General features: G+C 33.8%; 3 protein-coding genes across 3 annotated transcripts; all 3 read left to right on the forward strand.

Annotated features, from left to right (window-relative positions):
• The first annotated feature begins 953 nt into the window (after window positions 1-953).
• On the forward strand, window positions 954-2125 carry LOC133875247 (cold and drought-regulated protein CORA-like). The gene is made up of 2 exons (XM_062313299.1): window positions 954-1140; window positions 1565-2125. Exons 1-2 carry the CDS (start codon window positions 1035-1037, stop codon window positions 1891-1893), a joined length of 435 nt encoding a protein of 144 aa, XP_062169283.1. The 5' UTR covers window positions 954-1034; the 3' UTR covers window positions 1894-2125.
• Window positions 2126-9904: 7779 nt separating this feature from the next.
• On the forward strand, window positions 9905-11091 carry LOC133875248 (cold and drought-regulated protein CORA-like). The gene is made up of 2 exons (XM_062313300.1): window positions 9905-10237; window positions 10581-11091. Exons 1-2 carry the CDS (start codon window positions 10129-10131, stop codon window positions 10874-10876), a joined length of 405 nt encoding a protein of 134 aa, XP_062169284.1. The 5' UTR covers window positions 9905-10128; the 3' UTR covers window positions 10877-11091.
• Window positions 11092-20712: 9621 nt separating this feature from the next.
• LOC133875249 (cold and drought-regulated protein CORA-like) lies at window positions 20713-21546 on the forward strand. Its single transcript, XM_062313301.1, has 2 exons — window positions 20713-20992; window positions 21182-21546. The coding sequence occupies exons 1-2, from the start codon at window positions 20884-20886 to the stop codon at window positions 21337-21339; spliced, it is 267 nt and encodes an 88-aa protein (XP_062169285.1). The 5' UTR covers window positions 20713-20883; the 3' UTR covers window positions 21340-21546.
• The last annotated feature ends 519 nt before the right edge of the window (window positions 21547-22065 follow it).

Here is a 22065-nt window from a genome sequence, read left to right on the forward strand (position 1 = left end):
GCTTAGAAGTTGGTGAAAATTGAACTATATATTAGTATGAATACAACTATATTTAATTTGGCAATTCCTTCTTTATATCTATTCATAAGTACATTAAAATATTAATTAGAATAATTAAAATTTTTTATCCACTTAAATGTTTTAGATAGTTATTGATTTAATATTGTACCAACCCAGTTGTCTAAAGTTTGAACCTGATAATTGATGATTTAATGAAGTAAAAACTACCATATATAGCAAGACTAGCTAAAAGCATCATTTGTTAAGTCTAATTAACAAATGATATGACTTTAGGTGCTGTGAAAGAGAAATTACACAAAATTTCTTTTTTTACTAGAGTTAATTTCACTCTCTCTTTTCCCATTAAAAAAGAAAAAAAACTTAAAAACAAATTTAGACCATTAAAATCCTATAGTTCTTTTTAAACCACCTCATCATACAAAGGCTTTAGTTAGGAATGGAGACAAGTTAAAGTTGAGTATTGCTAAAAAAATTTATTGTATTTCTTAAAAAATGAGGTAGTTTGTAAAATCACAATTAAACTTGTAATTGATCACTATTAAATTTTAATCAAATAATAATTTTAAAAATAACTTTATTTTTTTTAAAAAATAAAAATGACACATGCCGAACTACTAAAATTACTCGTTAAAGTGATATAGATGGGTACATCCTTTTGAGTAGCGATTGGCCACGTACCATGCATATCTGCATGAGTTTCAATCTTAGACGAAACCTCTACTTTGTATAAAGACAACATTAATGGTATTATACAGATCAGATCCAATTTTCAGATATTTTTGGGTAATCAATATTTCCTTTTGGTAAATGAAATATTCATCACTTTGCACAGTACTGATCCTATTAGTATCATAAAAAACAAGCAAACTTTTGCCGCCTACCAGCCTACCAGCCTACCTCTCTCTCTCTTTCTATCTAAAGACTCGTCTATAAATAAGGAGAGCGACAATGCCGTAACTCATCCTTCACTGGTACGTGCATTGTCTCCAGTCCTCTTCGTTGTTGATAGAAAAATGGGTTACTCAAAAACTTTTCTTCTCCTTGGTCTTGTCTTTGCTGTTGTGCTTCTCATCTCCACTGATGTCTCAGCCCGTGAGCTTGCTGAGGCCGCTCAAACCGGTGAGTTTCTTTACTTTCTTGAGTTAAATATATATATGCCCTCTAGCTTGTTATTCTAAAGTACTTGGTGTTTTAGGCTCGTCTCAAAGGTGCACATCATTAAAATTAATGCCCTTTAAACCCTGTACGTACAAACGTTAATTAACTTGTCGTGAAAACTTAAACTTGCATAATTGCAAGCGAGGCTCGTTGTAGCAATTACCATAGACTGCCAATAATCCTCTCCAACATGGTCCATATATAATAGCGACATTTATTTTACAAAAATAGGGATCGAACATCATTTTTACGTGTTTCATGAGGTTTATGTAAGCACTCACGTTTTAGAAATGCATTAATTTCCAGTATAATTATAGTTTACCTTAGCCATGCATGTACGTTGTGACTTAACTTGTTCAACTCAATTTTTTTGTTTTTTTTATAGAAGAAAATGTCCAAACTGACGCTGTGGAGGAGGCCAAGTATGGGCATGGGGGATATGGACATGGCGGTGGACATGGTGGTGGACATGGGGGATATGGACATGGCGGACATGGTGGATATGGACATGGTGGTCATGGTGGACATGGTCCCCCTGGTCATGGTGGAAATGTCCAAACTGACGCGGTGGAGGAGGCCAAGTATGGGCATGGGGGAGGTGGATATGGCGGTGGACATGGCGGACATGGTGGACATGGCGGAGGAGGACATGGTGGACATCATCCCCCTGCAGGACACGGTGGTGCTGGCGAAACAGAAACCAACCAAAATTAGACAAATCCTTGGTCGGCCTATGCTATCTCTATGCATGTGGGTGTCGAAGTAATATCTAGCTTATCCAAGTTTGTATGCCAATAAGGCCAGGTCGCACTGGTTGTGTAGCTTATAAAGTACTCTCAACCACGTACAGCAGCTGAATAAGCCTTATCTTTCTACTCTTTTCTTCATGTTTCTGGTTTTTCATGTATTACAATGTGCTTAATTGAACTTGAAGGTGTGAAATCCACACTATGGTGTGTCTCTCTACCTATTATCTCAATCGATCACCCGATGACTGATTCAAGAAATGAATTTAAAAAAGAAAATCATAGTTTAAGAAATATAACGAATTGGTCGGCGAGGAAAGTAGTAGTTATAAATAATTTCCTGCTCAACATTGGGATTTCTTTAATCATTAATTACCCATGCACGCATGCAGTTAAAGCGTAGTAAATTGCATGTGGATTCCTGACTACATCACCACTCATAGTGGTGGAGCTAAATCTTGATCATGTAAGAGCGGGACTAATAATTAAATAATATAAAATAGTATTATATATATTTTAATACGGTTTATCTAAAAGCCAACATGAATATTATTTTATTCCAAACTCCCCCCCCCAAAAAAAAAAAAAAAAAAAAGGTATCGGAGGTCCAATTAATGTCTTTCAATATTTTGGAGTTATTTTTTTCTTTGCAGGTAACATCTAATACATTCTTTAATTTGCTTTTCCAAATAAGAGGAGAGTTACTTCAAAATTATTTCTCAAATTTACAAGTCTAGTCTTTACATTTAAACAAAATATTTTAAAGTTTCTAGTATTTTTCATGTTATAATGGAATCAATTGATATAACATTATTCTTTATCGTTCATTAATCAAAATAACAGTTTTAATAATGTTTAAAACCCAATTCAAACTACTCGATCACTTAAAAAATTAAACTTTTTTACATATCAAGTTGGAGAAGCTTAATTAATAGAGTTCTTAATTGATATATAAATATTCCAAGTAAGATGTGCAAATATTCCAATTACAGATCTTAATTTTATCTATTTGAAAGTTGAGATTTCAATGTAAAAAAAATTGGAAAACCTAAAAGGAAAGGATCAGAATTTCTCTTAAAAGTACTTTTTTTTTTTTTTAGTTTTTTTTTCCCCACATTTCTTCATTTCTTTCGTTGTTCAGTTGTTGTATAGCAATCCAAATATAAAGTCGATCATTTTCACCATAAAATTGATATGTTTTATTTTCTTTTTCTCTAAATTCAAGTCCTTACTTTTGGGAATAACGTGATATATCAATTATTTACCAGCAATGGGATTGTTAGTGATAAATATAATCGTAGCTGCTTTTGAATAAATATGTGCTATATAATTCATGCTTTTCTTGACAAATGCATGGGTGGACGAGTCACGTTTTCTCTAGCTACATATATATATATATATATGTTTTGTAGAAAAAACAAATCAGTGAACGCTGGCACGCATAAACCGATCGACATCAGCGACGTGTCACCCCCATGTCTGACACATCAGTCTTTGGTTCAATAATGTCAACGTAGCACTGGAGCAATGATAGGCCCAGGCTGCCCAGCAGTAAGTGGGAAGAAAGATGTCATGGTCGACGTAGATTTTTTTGGTACAACGATCGATCTACAGGTGTTCAATTTATATTTTTGCTTGAGACTTCACGTGCGATTCGGCTCTTTAAATAAAGTTTTTGTTTGAGATAGAGTTCACGATCCAGTAGGTTCAATAACAAAACTTCTTTTCAATAAAAATAAAAAACACCGTTTAATTTAAAATGTTTTTATCAAAAGAATTAATTACCATGTTTTTCATAATTAAGTAAACATATGTAGGAATATTGGGGTTGATCAGTTTTAACTTCTAAATCTGATCAACTAACTCTATAATTATTTCCAAATTTTCGTTCATCGTGTGAAGCAGACATATATTGTGGATTTTGGATATATTCTACCATACCATACAAATGTTTAATATATATATATATTATAAACATTTGTATGGCCGGTATTGTCATGAGCACATTGGGACGTGTCTAAACAGTAAGTGTATATATTATTTTCCTATTTCGCTTTCCCATTTCTTCAAATTTTAAATGAAAGAGAGAGAAGGCTAACATATATACATTTTTTTAATTTTTTTTTGGAAATGTAATGATAACATATATCCATTCAATATTTCAATAATTATGTTTCTTCATAAATGATATGTTTTCTAATAGCACAAGTAGTAGTCTCTCTATATTGGTTCCCTTATCTATATATAGGAAAATTTTTACAAAAACTCACAAAAATTACCGTACTCCAAATTTTCATTTTTTTGGTTGGGTTGGGTACTTGGGTAATATTGTAGCTTCCCAATCACTTTTTTTAATGAAAAAAATCCGTTTTTAAGTCTCTCTGTCCTTCACGGCAAGGCTCTCTCTCCTCTCTCCTCTCCCATCTCCCACTTTCTTCTTCTTCTTTCTTTTGCTACCGAGGGGAGCAAGCCATGAAACTCCAATAGATTGAACAAAAGCCATTCTTGAACAACGGCTATAGCACTAGCTCATTCCCTTTCTTCTTGCGCACCCTAAAAATTCAAGTCATAAACACTGAAAGAAAAGATCAAGTCATAAACACCCCAAAAATTCAACCCAAAGAAAATCAGCATTAAACAACCCAATAACATCAACAACGTAGACAGTTTCGAGAAAGAGAGTTGAGAAAAGAAAAAAGGATGAACCGAATAACACCAACACTTGCATACATACTCTGATCCCCTAAATTCAAGAAGACCCAAAACCATAACCAAAGGCTTTATAAATGTTCACTCTGCGGTTGGTGTCAAAGAGGAAGTGACAAAGACGAAGAAAATTTACAAAGAAAAAAAGAGAAAGAGACGAAGACAGAGATGAGAGAGAGAAGTTAGAAGGAGGGAGACGATGGAGAGAGAGATTGTGAGAAAAGAAAAGAAATAATAAAGAAAGAAACAAGTAAAAGTAAAAATAATATTTTAATTGTTTAAGGTAAAATTAAGGGAAGTTATTGTGGAGTGTTTTTAGATAGAGAACCAAAAAAAAGTTTTATTCCTTAAATTTAGGAAAAATGGTTGGGTATCTGTTACTAGTTCTCTAAGTCCTTAAGATTATTTCAGCATCCTGTTTCAACTTGCCCCCTTTTGAGCAAGTGCGTTGGAATATTTTGGTAAGAAAACAAATTGGACAAAGAATAATTGAATTCACACTAAATATGCAGAGGATTATATACCATTGACTTCTTGTTGCAGAAGCCACGTCAGCTTTGGGAGCCGTTATATTTAGTAGAGAGCTAATTTGGGCTACAATGGGTAGAGTTAGACCTAGGTGACACTCTCCAAGTGGTACATGCACTGCAAAAACTAAGATGATAGGAAGTGGAGCATATACAACCATCTAATTGTGGATGCTAGAGGGGTCTTAAGATATCTGTAACAGTGGAAGGTCAATCATGTTAGATGAAACATAAATGGAGCGGCTCACTATCTTGTGGAAGAAGCGCTTTCTCTTAACGAGGAACATGTTCTTCTTGAAGAAGTTTCTCATTGTATTTTTTATTTTATCTTTATTGAGCGATGTGCTTAAGTTAATCCACTAATAAAAGCTATGCTTGACTACTTTAAAAAAAAATTGCTAACAAAGCAATAGTAATAAATTTTTTAATGGAAAAAATATATATACCTCTCTCAAACTAACCCAATTTATAGTATCTCACACGAACTAAAGATTGCATCAATGCCCTCCTCCCCAATCTACAAAAAATTTGCGATGTACCCCTTTTGTTGCGCAAAAAAGAAAAAATGACCTTTAAAATTTTTCAATAAGACAAAAATATTCCTGTAAATTCATAAAAAAAGGAAAAGAAAAGAAAAACTAGTTTTTTTTTTTTTTTTTTTTTTTTTTTTTTTTTTTTTTTTTAAAAAAATGGTGGAAGAGGGGGTGACTCTTAGCCAAATGGAGGTGGCTTGGCCACCCGCTTTAGCCAAATGGAGGATATGGTTCGACTACCCCTTTCAGTCATATCTAGAAGTGATTAAACCACCCCCTGCTTATTAAAGGTGATTCGACAACCCCTCACCCTTTTCTTTTTTTTTTTTCTTTTTTTTTTTTTTAATTAATTAATTAATTTTTTATTTTTAGGACATTTGGGAGTGGTTGAACCACATCTTTCGGCCATATCTTAACGTAACCGAACCACTTTCATGGCTATTGGAGGTGGTTTGTCCACCCTTACAATTATGAGAAATGCTAGACATCCCAACACTTTTTTTTCCAGAATTTGGTTCCAAACTGATATGTCACAATCCTATGAGATTGTGGTTCCCAAAATGATAGATCTCATGGGATTGTGACACATTAGTTTGGAACTAAATTTTGAAAACAAGTGTTTGGATGCTTAGCATTCCTCTACAATTATTATTATCGTTATTTTTGGCCATTGTCATTAGGGATGATTCAACTACTCCCTCAATTTTTTTTTTTTTGGACATTTGGGAGTGGTTCGATCACATCCTTCGCCCATATTTGAGGGCGACCGAACTACTCTTATGACTAGTGGAAGTGGTTTGTCCACCCTTACAATTATTATTATTGTTATTTTTGGCCATTTGAGGATGGTTCATCCATTGGCATGCATAAGTACATGTAGACTATTCAAGATCATAGCTAGGTCGATTTTATACTTAAAAACATTATTCATCATGTGATTATTTATCATGTGATTATAGTCATATTTCTCTTTCAGAGATTGTAAAGATATACCAGGTTGTAAAATAAAAATCCCTACTCGGGATTGATTGGCCTTGCCCAATTTCTACTTAGAGGCGATGTTAAAAGTCTCTTTTGTGTCCTTCAAAAAATGAGATGACTTTTAAAATTATTATTTGATCAAAATTCAATAATAATTAATCACATGTCTAATGGTGATTTTAAAAGTCAAATCATTTTTGAAGGGATATAAGAGAGACTTTTAGCATTATTCGAGGAGTTTATGACTAGCCTATAAATCCTTTAATAAGTTGCAATCATAGAGTTAGAAAAAGCTGATAAAAAATGATCATTGATCAGCTTTAAGAGTTTATTAGACTGATCTAAACCGAGAAAGTAAATGTATTAAACGCAGGTTATGCAACCTAAAGCCATTATATATATATATATAAACAAGATGATAATTAGAACATAAAGCTAGCTCGAATATAATTAGCTTAGAATTTTGTGAAAATTGCACTCTATATTAGTATACTAATATATTTTAACATACTTATGAATAGATACAAAGAAGGAATTGCTAAATTAAATATAGATGTATTCATAAGGTAGATCGAACTTCCTGAATTATATTATTATTATATTTTATTCTAGCAATATTAATCATGTTATTGGCCATGAATCGGAGAAGTGGGAAACAACTTTCCAGCCCAACATGCAATCCTCAACTTTTATGGATGCTCTCTGGTCATCATTCTACTCTTGAAAGTGGGGACTAATTAAGCCAATGTCAGAGGTTGCTTCTAACACTGAAAGGCACCAGAGCCAGTGATCAATTTCACGATCAATAATATCATTATGAATTTAAGTGAAGAAATTAAGGACTTGAAATCATTTAACATTTTGGTTCCCATTTTCTCATGGTTACTACTTACTAGTATATATAACACTACTAATTACTAATTACTATTATACTTACTAATGCCAAAAAAGAAAAAAAGAAAAAAACTAGAGCACATACTATACAATAGTGACTATAGTATATAGTATGTAACTACTGACTAGTTAATATATAAGCACTAGCTAGTAATCCTATCATATGTTATATATTTACATTTTGCATAGGATAATTACTTTTAAGTACATAATTATAGACTATAGTTAATATGTAAGGATAAATAACTAGGTTATATGTTATATATTTAATTAGTTATAAAGATTAACATGCTTAGATTATTACTTATACGATATATTATACATACTTAGTAGTATGTAAATATATAACTACAGCATATAGTGTATAATTAATAATCTTATATTTATGTAGGATGTAAGTCAAATGCTGCAATCCAAGTAATGAAGAGCTTATCTCACCTGTTAGCTGAGGTTCCATGATTCCATAGGAAACCTTTCCTCGGAGGTCAAGCTTGGCAACATGACCCATTGGGTTGCTGCATTCAATTCCTTTCCATTTGCAGCAATCTTCGTGACTGCCCGAAGAAGACAACATATGGCAATAATCTTCAAGGCGCACCTTGTTTGAATTTGAGGAGTGCTTGTCTTTCTTCCTCAATGCATGTGACCTCAGAATTACTCAAATTGAAAGCGAAACCAACTATAGTTGCGGTACATAGAGCCCAAATAGAAGCAAGAATTCAGCATAAGGGCCTCTCATTCTTTGACCTTCAATCTCTTTGGGAGGGTGGTGGATAAGAGATAAACAAGTTTGCATTGAGTAGATGCCACTGCTGGGCATCTATATTTAATTTAGCGATTCCTTCTTTGTATCTATTCATAAGCATGTTAAAATATTAATTTAAATAATTAAATTTATTTTTTTCTATCCGCTTAAGCTTTTGGATAGATGTTAATTTAATATGGAGTTAAAATATTAATTAAATGATCAAATTCATAATTTCTTATCAGTTTAAGTTTTTAGGATAAATGATAATTTAACATGGTATTAGAGTAAATGTCTTGATTTCGAACATTGCCTTCCCATTTCGATTAAAATAGTTCACGTGTTGTCTAGTCCCACACGTGATAGAGAGTGTTAAAGTATTAATTAAATGATTAAATATATAATTCCTATCAACTTAAGCTTTTGGAACAAGTGATAATATAATACATGATATCAGAGCTGAATTCTTGAGTTTGAACCTTAACGTACTCTATAGTTTTTTCCCCATATACGTTTCTATCAACTTAACTTTAGACTACCATAGTAAGGGTGCGTTTGGGATTGCGATTTCATAAACAATAAGTGCGATTTTAAACCAAATCGCAGAATATAGATCGTTTGGGAACTGCGTTTTTAAAAATTGCGATTTGAAAACGCAGAAAATCTGCTTTTTCAAATCGCAGATAAGATGATGCTTTTTTGAAAACACAGAATTTTAAAAGGTAAATTCGCGATTTTAAAGGCTAAACTGTGATTTTGCCAAACGCTTAACTGCGTTTTTAAAAATCACTTTTTTCAAATCGCACATTTTAAAATCGTTATTTTAAATCGCACTTTTTGAAATCGCAAACCCAAACGGACCCTAAGACTAAAAGCATCATTTGATAAGTCTAATAAACAAAAATATTATATACTACATTTTTATTCTACAATTAGCAAACAATGCTGATGTTGCAACCAAGTTTTTTATTTTTTATTTTTAAGAGAATTGATCTAAAGGCCGGTGGGAATGGCTACTCAGCAAATCAATTTATAGCGGTAGAAACATATTTTCTGGTTTAAATATAATTTTTTATTTTTATAATTTGATAGTGTGTATATATATATATATATATAATTGTTTTTAGAAAAGTTTTGTTTTTTCCTATTTATAATGTGTTATAAGACGTAATTTTGTGTTTTATGTATTTGATTTATGGAAGACATGGCTTTGGCAACTTGAGATTTCTTATGAAGAAATTAAGACAAAAACCCACGCATATCATGAGTTATAATTAAGTTAATTATAGAATAATTAAGAGATAAAAATATAATTTATAACATTATTTATTCTTTTCCGCAAATTCCTAAACATGCAAAGGCTTTCGTAAGGAATGGAGACAAAATAATGTAATATTGATGGGTCCAATATCACTTTTGATAACCACGAACCACGGCTTTCAATCTTAGACGGAATTAAACCTTGACTTTGTATAATGACAACATTGTGAGCATCATACAGATCCAATTCCATTTTTTTTGTTCTTTGGGTAATGTATCATTTTTTTTTTGCTAAATTAATGAAAAATAAATAAATCTTGACTCGATCCCGGACTCCAATGTTAATTTACTTGGCTCACTGATCCTATCAGTATCATCAAAAGAACAAGCAAGCTTTTGGGGCCCTACCTCCCTCCCTACTCTCTCTCAAGACTAGTCTATAAGTAGGGAGAGCCACAATGCAGTAAACCATCCTTCACTTAATTAGACAGAGAATCATCGATCTTAAGAGTTAATTCGTTCTTCAATCCTAGCTCTTCGTTAACTGTTAACGAAAAATGGGTTACTCCAAGGCTTTTCTTCTCCTTGGTCTTGTCTTTGCTGTTGTGCTTCTGATCATCTCCTCTGATGTCTCAGCTCGTGAGCTTGCTGAGGCTGCTCAAACCCGTGAGTTTCTTTACTTTCTTTGAGCACTATTGTTCTAAACATGGTGTTTTAGGCTCGTCTCAAAGGTGTACATCATTAAATTAATGCATTTAAACGCTGTTCGATTGTACAACTTTAACTTGTCGTGAAATTATATATGGTCAATAGTGACGTACATTTGTTTTACAAAATTAGGGAACATCATTTTCAAGTGTTTCATGAGGTTTGTTTAAGAACTTATGTTTTATAAATGCATTCATTTCCATTTTAATTATAGTTTACCTTAGCCATGCATGTACGTTGTGATTTAACTAGCTTCTTCATGAGCTCAATGTATTTTGTTTATTTATTTTATTTTTTATAGAGGAAAATGTCCAAAGTGACGCTGTGGAGGAGGCCAAGCATGGTGGATATGAACATCATCATGGATATGAACATCATCATGGTGGACATGGAGGACATGGTGGTGGACATGGAGGACATGGTGGTGATCATGTCAAAACTGACGCGGTGGAGGAGGCCAAGTATGATCATCATGGGGGAGGAGGTCATCATCATGGGGGAGGAGGTCATCATCATGGGGGAGGAGATCATCACGGTCATCCAGGACACGGTGACGCTGGCAAGACAGAAACCGAAGCTGAAACCAACAAAAATTAGACAAATCCTTCGTCCTATGCTATATCTCTATGCATGAGTGTCTAAGTAATATGTGGCTTATCTATGTTTGTATGCCAATAAGGTCGCACTGGTTGTGTAGCTTATAAACTCTCAACCACATGCATGGGAAGCTGTATAAGCTCTATCTTTCTACTTTTTTCATATGTATTGTGCTTTTTATCTATTACAATGTGCTTGAATTTGAAGGTGTGAAATCCCCACTATGGTGTCAGGATTGAAAGTTCTATTCATATCCTAATCTACAACTCGAGGGGGTGAATAAGTGTTGATCACAATGATAGTGTAATCTACCACACAACATCCAACCAAAATCATATAAAGCATAGAGTAAATAATTCACAAGATTTTTTGATTACGAAGTAAAACTTTTTGAAAAACTATTTAAAAGTAAAACATTCTGAGCAGCTAAATTCAATAAATCAATTCACTTATGAAAACCACAATTTACAAGCGAACAATATTACAAAACCTTTATAACTATCCTTACTTAATTGTACCGAACAAAAAACATGTTTGTTAATTTTTACCGTAGTAGCTCAAAAACTTTGGCCGGTACGGTCTTCAATTTGATCTCCTCTCACACTCTGAAATTCCGGTGGGTGAGGGATAATTTTCTATGTGTATGGTTTTTCAAACTACACGAGTGAGTCTTGTCAAAATTTGAAGCTTCCATCGTGAAGTGATCTCTTGGCTCAACAAAAATAATGGCTTTAGCCCTTGAAAGTCGTGAATAACAAGTTCTTAAATACCCCGGGCCAAAACACCAGCTTCTTAGTTCAATTAGAACTCTAAATCATGTAAATTAGCTGACGGCATCCAAACGTATTAATTAGCAAGCTCGTTTAGACATGGCTAGGGTTTCAAGCTTTTAACCTTAGAGGCATCCAGACCTCAATGGAAGCGTTTGCGAGCCGAGGATTCTATTTCAATGTCGCGTCTGGACACATGCAGATGGATTTGCGAACGAACCATTCTGTGACTTAATCTTTCAAAGTGGCGTCCGGACATGAGCAAATGGATTTGCGAACAAGACTTTCTGGTAGTCCATCGAATAGAGCTCGCCTGAACATCTGCGAACAACTTTGCCAATGAAGCACACGTACTGTAAGTCCATTTGATAGAGCTTGTTCGGACATTTGCGAACAACTTTGCAAACGAGATCTTGTTCACTTGACATTTATGAAGAATTTTGACACTTAACCCTAAGTACAAAACTACGTATCCCACCAAGATATATATACATTCATACATTTGTTTTGATTACAAAATAGCTAGGCGAATTAAAAACCTAACAAGAATGTCTTGCATTTCTTTTCCTATTATTTAATTTCAATCGATATCCTTTGCCTATTATTTCAATCCACCCGATCGATGACCGATTCAAGAAATGAATATAAAAGTAGATACAAGAAAAATGTGGCAAGTATATATATATGTATATATATATGTGCATATATTTTGTGGAAAAACGAGCTGTCAGTGAACGCTGGCATATATAGCCACTGTCATGGGCAACAACTGCCGACAATGGTCACTAGCATTGCTCCATAACCAATTAGCCCACGTTTCTTGTATATATATATATATCACTCTTTGACTTTTTATCAACCACACCAAGAAGTTTTGTTAAAATATTAATTTATCATTTCTATTAATTAGTTTAAGTTTGTAGGATAACCATGGTTTATCATATATATATATATATATGGTATGGAAAGTTAAATTCCTGAATTCGAACATTAACGCTTTCGTGATTGAACTCAATTTTAATTATTTAAATATGTTATACTTGTTGTACCCATTTGTTGAAAGAGAGGTTGAACCAAACGTATGGAGAAGTACGCACTGCTAAAATAATAATTTTTAATTAGCTTACAATTTTTGTATCAATACTTATATATATATATTTTAATATAAATTGTAGCTACAAGGTCATATAAATGCATGTTAAAAATGATTGATACTTCACCATACTTCAAGTGATCAGGCAGCTTAATTTCATATAATATATTAAATTATCCTTTAATTATAAAATTTAAGCTTATATATTTAGATCAACAATATTATATTTTTCATTTATTATCGTGTTTCTTACGATTGTGTAACTTAATTAATGGCTAATGCTCACATTTATTCTCAGGATATGATGGTGGATTACAACACCAAGATGACATAAGAAGGGACGTATCCATGCAAAGAGTTTAGAGGAACGCTAGAGTATCTCCTGATGTTCTTCTAATGTACATTTGGAATGGCATAGATATAATTAAAAAATTATATCTATATTCTTTTGGATGGCATAAATGTAATTTTTTAATCAAAAAAATTACATCTATGCCATTGCAGATGTACACTAGGAGATGCTCTAGTATTCCTTAAGAGTCTAAGAACGAAGAGTACACGTCCAATAGATTTGATCGCAGTTCATCCAATGTAATTTTCAAAGAGCTAGGGAATCTTTATTGAGGCACAAGTTCATCCAAATCACTCAATGGATAAACCACATGCAAGGGGCCAATGTGCGCAGATCAACGACTAAAAGGATGAGAAGCTTGACTGACACAATCGATCTCAAATGTATTTTAGTTTTAGTTAACCGTACCACTTATATAATCACTTAGGATTACTATTGTTGTAAAGAGATAAAACACCCTACCCCACCCCTCCGGCTGGGCGGCCCCTTCGATCTTAATGATTGGGGCATTATAACCACTTCAAGTGTATGATTTTATTCGGCATCAGAACTATATATCACAATACACACTTCCCTTTTTATGGCTTTCAATCACTAAAAAAAACAGTGATTTAGTGTCATTTAATTTAGCGTTGCTTGTACTAAATGGTGCTCAATAGCGCCACTGTTTTGTACTGTTCAAGCGGCGCTAAATTTAAATTTAGTGCTATTTGAATAGTTAGAGTGCTGCTGCTGTTACTATTCAAACGACGCTAATTTAAATTTTGCTCCATTTGCTTCCCAAACGACAGTAATTTTGGGGCTGAAAAAATTAGTTATATATTTTAGTTTAATGTGTTTGAGGGAGAGAGAGAAAGAGAGAGAGGAGAAGCTCCTGCGTGCAGGAGAAGTAGCGCAAGAACTTCTCCGGCCTGCAAAGAAACTAGTCCTACGCGCATAGGAGAAAGCTGGGTAGGATCTCCTGCAACGTTGCAAGAAGAGAGGAAGAAGAAGAAGGAGGAGGAGTAGGAGGATCCTATTTTGTTTTTTGTTTGTTTGTTTGTTTTTTTTATTCACATTAGCATCGTTTAGGGGTTCAAACGATACTAAAATGTTACCATCGTTTGAAAAATGAAATGACACTAAATTGTTAGTGTCGTTTGAACAGTACTAAACGACACTAACGTATGTATTAGTGTAGTTCGAGTTTAAGCATATTTAATTAGTGCTGTTTGAACAGTAAATTGAGCTAATCTAGAATCTCGACCCTATGTTTAGCGCCGTTTAGCAAATGACGCTATTCAAGCGGCGCTAAATGAATAGTGTTGTTTTTTCAAGGAACAATAAACCCTTTTTTTTTTTTTTTCCCTTTTTTTATTTTTTTTTGGCAGTGAATTCATCATATTCTTCTCCACCACCCAATATGCCTCCTCCATCACAACTTTTATTGCATCTCCTACTCCTCTCAGGCTCTCATTAATATCAATTAATTCATCGCCATCAAATTAACAAGGGATAACTACCTCTTATGGCGTGCTCAGCTCATGCCTTCAAGATATATCAGCAGCTATTTGGCTATGTTGATGGCTAATTAAATTCCTTGTCCTCCTCAATTCATATATGCCTCCTCCAAGAACGTCAGTTCTTCCTCTTTGACACAAAATCCAACTTATCTTTCCCGCTATCATCAACATTCAAGACTAATTAATCCTTAGTGCTATGATATATATCATCCCTCTAGCTAGCTTTGAGAGTATTTTAGCTCATCATGTTGTGGGCTTAAATACATCGCATGAGGTATGGATCACACTGGAGAAAATGTTCACCAGTCAATTCAAAACACACATTTCGCAAACTCATTATCAACTGATCTCTACCTTGAACAAGGGCTCTCCTATATCCTCGCAGGTTATAGTGTAGATGATTATGACCCGCTTGTAACCTCTCTCTTACCACTCGTATTAATTAATCCAATTTCCATGAAAGATTTATATGGCCATCTTCTCACTCATGAGCAGCATATTGAACACAATAACGCTCTAGTGATCTCTCTATTTCCTCTGTCAACATTTCTTAGAGAAACAATTCATCTCATGGGATTACGTAATACGAAGCATTCTGCTCAATTTATGCAAGAGCCTCGTGATGTTCACTGGCCGGTCAACAGTTAAAAGTATTTTAAGATACCTCAAAAACGCCAACTCTCATGGCCTATTGCTTCGAAGATGTTCCTCACCTCATATCTTTAATTTGCTTACTCATGGATTGATTCCTTGGGGCCACGCCGCACCAGCAGTAATCTGTATTTTCACCTATATTAGTGGTATTGCCCTAGACTCGTATGCCACCTTAAAATCTGCATTAAATCTGTTGAAGATTCTAATCTTGGTGGCCAAGTTTTTCCTAGTCGATCTATTTAAAGGCATTCCCATGCACGATTTTCTAAGGCACAAGAGACCAGAATATTTCAGTGTGTTAGGAGATGGTTATTAGGTACGTGTACGTTCTAGCTAGAGTTCATTCTTCTCCTCGCTTTGAGTTAGTTTTGTTAAACCACACAACCATGTTTTTTCATATAAAACCTTCAAACCACCAGAGTTGCGGAATTGCAAGAGGAAGCTCGATGAAGAATTGCTTAGAAGTTGTGAAATTACTATAGTAGAAACAAACGGGTCGATCATTTGTTTAGTATATATACTATTTTATAATAGATGAGCTTCTTGAGTTTGGTTGCTACAGAGTAATTTTACTTTTAAAGAGTTCTTCAAAAAATTTCTAATTTGTCATCAAATACTTGAGTGATTAATTTATTGCTTTCATAATATCTGGTGATTGATTACGTGGTTATTAAGTTTTTAAATTCTGCATTATTTCGTAATTAAACACCTATTCAATCTCCATTCTAGATTTCGATTGGAGTCATTGGGCTATTTTTTCAATATCCGAGCCATTTCAAGTGTGTGATCTTATAATCTTCACATTGAAAGTTTTCTCAATTGGCTTAATTATTTTATTTTATTTTTTGAATAAAACTATAATTTATTAGAAAGATCAAAATTAAGTTCGCTTGATCCAAGGTTGAGCGAGGCTATTATTGCAATTCCTGCTTGAGCGACTATTGATCAAACCGTCGATCAAACACTCGGGAATTTTCCTCTACAATTAACGCCTCGTCCTCCCAATTGAGCTAACTCTCCCATAGAAAGTTCGCTCGAGCGACCTTCAAGTGATGGTCTAGTACGTAAACTCTCGGGTACTTGCTTAATTGCAATTACCCCTCCTACTCCTAGCTAGAATATCCTTCCTCCGCTCAAATCGCTCCATGAAGTTGTACGCGCAATCCAATCTACATTCCTTGCCTATTCAGTACTACCTACCGACACAGGTTATTAAGGAGAACAAAGAAGAATTTGATAAGTTGCCTTCGAAGCTTGGAGTACATTAACTCTCAGAAGAACAATAAAAAGAAGAGAAAAATAGAAAAAGAAAAGGGATTAATTAATTACTTCGAAAGGGTCAACCTCGATCTACAAATTGCTTATAGTAATTTACTGAAATTCTTTTATATTATTATTATTTTTTTAATTAACAGCCTTACGGCACCTACATGTATAGTATAGAGAAAAATGATCCTAACTTAGTCAGAAGAAGATTTATTATTATTTCAAACAAAAAAAAGATTTATTATTGTAATAGCATTATTGTTATATGGGTTCTTCATTAACATAATATTGTGGAGGCAAGTTCAATTCTTTGTAAAAGAGGTAATACACTATCAAAAATTGCGGTGCTTATGATCGAGTGTTTGAGGAAATTCCTCACAAGACTCAATTTTTCCTTTAGAAAAATAAGAAATTATGTGAATTTTTTTAATAATTTTGGTTCAATTCTAATTATGGTATATGCGTTATTGCCAAACTAAGAAATTTGAATAATTATTCCATTTCACTCTTCCTCATTCTCAGTAATTAACTATTCATTTTCCTGATATAATACTCATTCCACGTACCAAACGTGGCCTTAAAATATGAGCACTTCCAGATTTCTTGATAAAAAGAAGATACGTGATCCTATTGGAGAAAAATATATGAAGCGGTATTTGATACAACAGGTTTCAAGAAATACAAAGGTTGAGTTTAATAATATACTTGAAAGAAGATTATATGGTCTGGGCCTGTGCAAAGCGTCCCTCCGATCCATACGAGTCGAGTAAAAATTTGACTTTGCCGATGGGCGTGAATTCGGAGATGGTTCAAAATTTTTAGCTTTTAAAAATTTAAAAAATATTAACATGATGAACCCCTACAGGTTCTGCATCTCTTTAGAAGGGGAAAGCCTTCTCCTTTCCTTTGTGAAAAAAAAAAAAAAAAGCTCTCAACTCTCTCGTCTCTCAAGTGGTGGCCGGCTGAAAAAAATTTCGGAATTCTCCTGTGTCTCTCGTCCTTCTCTGTCTCACTTTAATTTGTTTGTATTTTTTTTTTCCAGCATACGACAACTGGATCGTTACCACTCGGAGAAGCTCGTTTTGGTCGTCGGTGACAGAGAAATTTGCCGGTGATGATGAGGAAAAGAGGCCAGTGGTTTTTTTTCCGTCGCCGGGAAAGGAAAATCCATGGCAGTGATGAGCCGTGGTCGATGACGTGGTATTTTTGGTTTTTGTTGTTGATTTTTGGTGATTGTTGGTATTTTTTGGTGTTTTGTTGGTGATTTTTTAGTGTTTTGTTGGTAATTTTATGGTAATGCAGTCGACGGAGGATTTTTGGAGGATTTTCTGGATTGGATTTCATGAGGGAAGGAATGTGAAGATTTCGCCGGCCTTACAGAAGTTTCCGGTGAGGGAAAAAAAAAAAAAGAAGAAGAAGAAAATAAATTAATTTATGTTCTTCCTTTTTTTTAAAAAAAAAATAAAAGTGGTGGTTAGCAACATGGGTTAGTAATTTGAATCTAATTTCCGGCGACCGGGTGATTTTCGGCGACTGGGCGATTTTGGTGATTCTTGGATTTTGTTGGTGTTTTGTTGGTAATGCGGTTGACGGAGGATTTTTGGGGGATTTTTTTGTATTGGATTTCATGGGGAAGGAAGGGGAAGATTACGCCTGCCTTGAAGAAGTTTCTGGCAAGCGGGAAAAAAAAAAGTAGTTCTGGTGAAAGAAAATACCGGTGAAAAAAGAACAGAAAATTCTTCTGTTCTTTTTTTTTTTTTAAAAAAAATGAAGCAGTTAGCTACGTGTATTTAGTACACGCGAATGATTGTTTGCTGCGTGTACTTCAATACACGTGGCCAAGTGGACACGAGTATTGAAGTACACATGGCACAGTGGCCACGCGTATTATGGTACACGCGGCAAAATGTGCATTTAGTAACAATCGGATCTAACACGAGTCGCACACGTGACTATTTACACGTGGCAAACTTTTCGCCACGTGTACTGTGTTTGTACACGTGGCGAAATGCAAGTGACAAAATGCAATTTTTTTTGTAGTGAAACTTCAGACTTGATGTGAATGCCACAAAGACCAAGCTCTTACCATTTGAGCCAACCACTTGGGGTTAATGATTGTAGTATATTGTTCATCTTATATGATTGATGTCACATATTAAATAAGAGTTCTCATGCTAAAGTTGGTAAAATAGTAGTTTACCAAGTTTAGCATGAGAACCAGTACTCCCAAGGGCTAAAACCGTCACTTTTTTTTTTTTTTTGTTTTTGGCCTTTGGCCATGGGGGTGGTTGAGCCTCTCCTCTTTTGTTTTGTTTTGGTTTTGTTTTGTTTTGTTTTTTTTTTTTTTTTAATTTTTAAACTTTTTTATTTTTTATTTTCTGTTTTTTTATTTTTAGATTGTGCCACGTGTCAATACTTTAGAGTAGACACGTGACAATCCGTTAAATTTTGGATGAAAAAATAGACGGAGGTGCTAAATCAGTCTTTTCCCAAAATTCAAATACTATCTATAAAACAAATTGAAACTGAAGTACCAAAAAATAAAATTTTTAAATAACAGGTACTAAAAATGTGTTTAACCCAAAAATAAAAAACATTTAACTTTTACTTTTATGTTACATTATAACACTTTTTCAAACCAGGAAAAAAAATATTTCTCAAAATACATTAACAAACATGCCCTTATTTTGCTTCCACCACGCACATAGATTTGCAATTAAATCTGTCGGTGCATCATTCATGACAACGACAAATCATGAAGATAACATTTTTCTTTCTCCCTTCGCTTTTTTCTTATCAAAACAGAAACGTTAAAAACAGCACATGGCAGAAACAAATCATGAACATTTAAAAACCATCTTTGATGAGGTAATGGCTGACGACAGTCTCACCCTAAACTGTTTAATTTGCGGCCACGTCTTTTCACATTTGTTTTGCATGAAATAGAAGGCCAATTACAGAACCGACAAGAGATATAATTTTCTCTCAAACTTTTTACATAATTAAAAACATAATTATTTTATGTGGCAGAAAATTATAGGCTCTATAAAAACAAAAAATTATAACTATCTTATAATTATCTGCCACATAAAATAATTGTATGAAAAATTAGTAGGGAATCATATCTATTATCTTAACCAGCATATCCTTAATGGTCAATGAAGAATGATACATGGACATCCATGACATAACTATTGACCATTTTTTTTTAAAACAATAGTTATCTCATATATATATATATATATATATATATATATATATATGGTTATGAGAAATGATCCTTACACTCATTTCTCACAATAATCCCACAACAAACTGACGTGGCTGGTAATATTTCATTATTTTTTTACAAAAAGAAAAGAAAACAAAACAAAAAAAATAATAAAATATTACCAACCACGTCAGCTTGTTGTGGGGCTGTTGTGAGAAATGAGTGTAAGAATCATTTCTCAATGGTTTTTGCCAAAGAGTGTAAGAGTTACCTAGGACAATATGTATCTTAGGTAAACTATTCAAAATAAAATTTGATTTTATATGTAAAAACACTTACTAATTATCATGTGATTATATATATGTCATGTTCTCCATCAAGAGGTTGTTGGAATCCACGAGGTTGCAAGATAAACCCAACTGGGGATTGATTCGCCTACCTGATCTCTAGTTATACATATATAGGCGTTTTTGGCAAAGTTTGTTGAAATTCTTATTTTCTGTTTTCAAAGTAAAAATATTAACAAACAAGTCAAAATGCAGAATACTTTTCAAAACATAAAAACAGTTTTCACTTTTATTAGGCATCACAATATTTTTTTTCAAACAAAAAACACCCAAAACACATTAACAAACATATTGATTCTCAATTATAGTTTATGACTAGCTAGCTTATAAATCCTTTCATAAAATGGAATCAAAGCTAAATAACATAATGTGATAGATGGGTCCACATCATTTTGAATGCAACTATTTGCCACGTCCCACGATTGTGAGCATCATATATAGTGATCTATTTTTTTTTTGGTTAATATTGATTATTCCTCTTTGCTAAAAGTAAAAATGCAATAAGAAAAGAAACTTATCAGGTCCCACTCTCACCTCCCAAGCATATGGCTTTTCACTCTTCGACTTTATTATTTACTTGACACACTATCCTATATATCATCAAAAGTTCAAAACTAAACAAAATTTTGATGTCCCACCTCTATCCCTACTCCCTACCTCTCTCTTTCTCTATGATCTCTCTCAAAAGTTCTATAAGTGGAGATCGAAAGCCACACACTACACCAATTACTCATCCTTCACTTAACTGGGCACAGAATCTTCTTAGAGTGTGTTTGTTTGTCTCCAATTAATTCTCTAAGTTGTTAACGAAAATGGGTTACTCCAAGACTTTCCTTTTCCTTGGTCTTGTCTTCGCTGTTCTGCTTCTCATCTCCTCCGATGTCTCAGCTCATCATGAGCTTGATGAGGCCGCTCAAACCCGTGAATTTCTTTACTTTCTTGAGTTAAATTTATATAAGTGCCCTCTGAACATCATTTTCACGTGTTTCATATGATTTATTTAAGCACTTATGTTTTAGAAATGCATTAATTTCAAGTATAAGTATAGTTTAATTACCTTAATTAGCCATGTACGTTGTGATTTAACTTCTTCAACTCATTTTTTTATAGAGGAAAATGTCCAAACTGTCGCTGTGGAGGAGGCCAAGTATGGGCATGGACATGGTGGTCATGGTGGACATGGTGGACATGGTGGTCATGGTGGACATGGTGGTCATCGTCCCCCAGGACACGGTGGTGCTGGTGAAACAGAAACCAACCAAAATTAGACAATCCTTCGTCCTATGCTGTTTGTATGCATGGGTGTGTGTCTAAGTAATGTGTGGCTTATCTAAGCTTGTATGCCAATAAGGTCGCACTGCTTTTGTAGCTTATAAACTCTCAACCAAAGTGGGTGTATAAGCTTTCTTTGTACTTTTGTCGTGTATATTTTCTGCTTTTTATGTATTACGTGCAATGTGCTTGAACGTGTGAAATTCCTAATTCCCCGGGATATTGTCTTTATATAGGGTAGGTTTTGAGTCCTCTCCAGAAAAAATACTTGGAAAAAAATAAAAAATAAAAATACAAAAGTATCCCTAAATTTGGAGACAAAGCAAAATTCTTGTGGTTGGACAAAAAAAAAAAAAAAATTATTCTGAAAATACTCTTCAAATATTATGTATGATCCTTTCTATTTTTGTTCAGATATTTTAGTCAAGATATTCTAGTGCCATTAATTCAATATTTGACAACTTAGTTATTGATTCTCCTGCATCAGTCTCACCGGGTTGAAAAGAATACGCTCTTAAGTTCAAGTCTCTTTGTCAGCATCAACAAAACATAGAGTCAAGTGCTTTATAACGTTGAACACATCGGAGTTCTTCAAACGGCTTGGAAGACGTAGCCGGTATGCATTATCATTTATTTTCTGTAGAATCTCACAAGGTTCAATCTTTCTTTCCCGTAGCTAGTTATATTCATTGATAAGGAAACGATCACGTGTGAGTACAATC

This window comes from Alnus glutinosa, chromosome 8 (assembly GCF_958979055.1).
Source record: "Alnus glutinosa chromosome 8, dhAlnGlut1.1, whole genome shotgun sequence".
Taxonomy (NCBI): Eukaryota; Viridiplantae; Streptophyta; class Magnoliopsida; order Fagales; family Betulaceae; genus Alnus; species Alnus glutinosa.

Bases quoted from the DNA above. Each gene is read 5' to 3' on its own strand.
- LOC133875248 (XM_062313300.1), top strand. From the start codon at position 10,129: ATGGGTTACTCCAAGGCTTTTCTTCTCCTTGGTCTTGTCTTTGCTGTT. The intron at 10,238-10,580 runs GTGAGTTTCTTT...TATTTTTTATAG, and splicing joins TGCTGAGGCTGCTCAAACCC to AGGAAAATGTCCAAAGTGAC.
- LOC133875247 (XM_062313299.1), top strand. From the start codon at position 1,035: ATGGGTTACTCAAAAACTTTTCTTCTCCTTGGTCTTGTCTTTGCTGTT. The intron at 1,141-1,564 runs GTGAGTTTCTTT...TTTTTTTTATAG, and splicing joins TGCTGAGGCCGCTCAAACCG to AAGAAAATGTCCAAACTGAC.
- LOC133875249 (XM_062313301.1), top strand. From the start codon at position 20,884: ATGGGTTACTCCAAGACTTTCCTTTTCCTTGGTCTTGTCTTCGCTGTT. The intron at 20,993-21,181 runs GTGAATTTCTTT...ATTTTTTTATAG, and splicing joins TGATGAGGCCGCTCAAACCC to AGGAAAATGTCCAAACTGTC.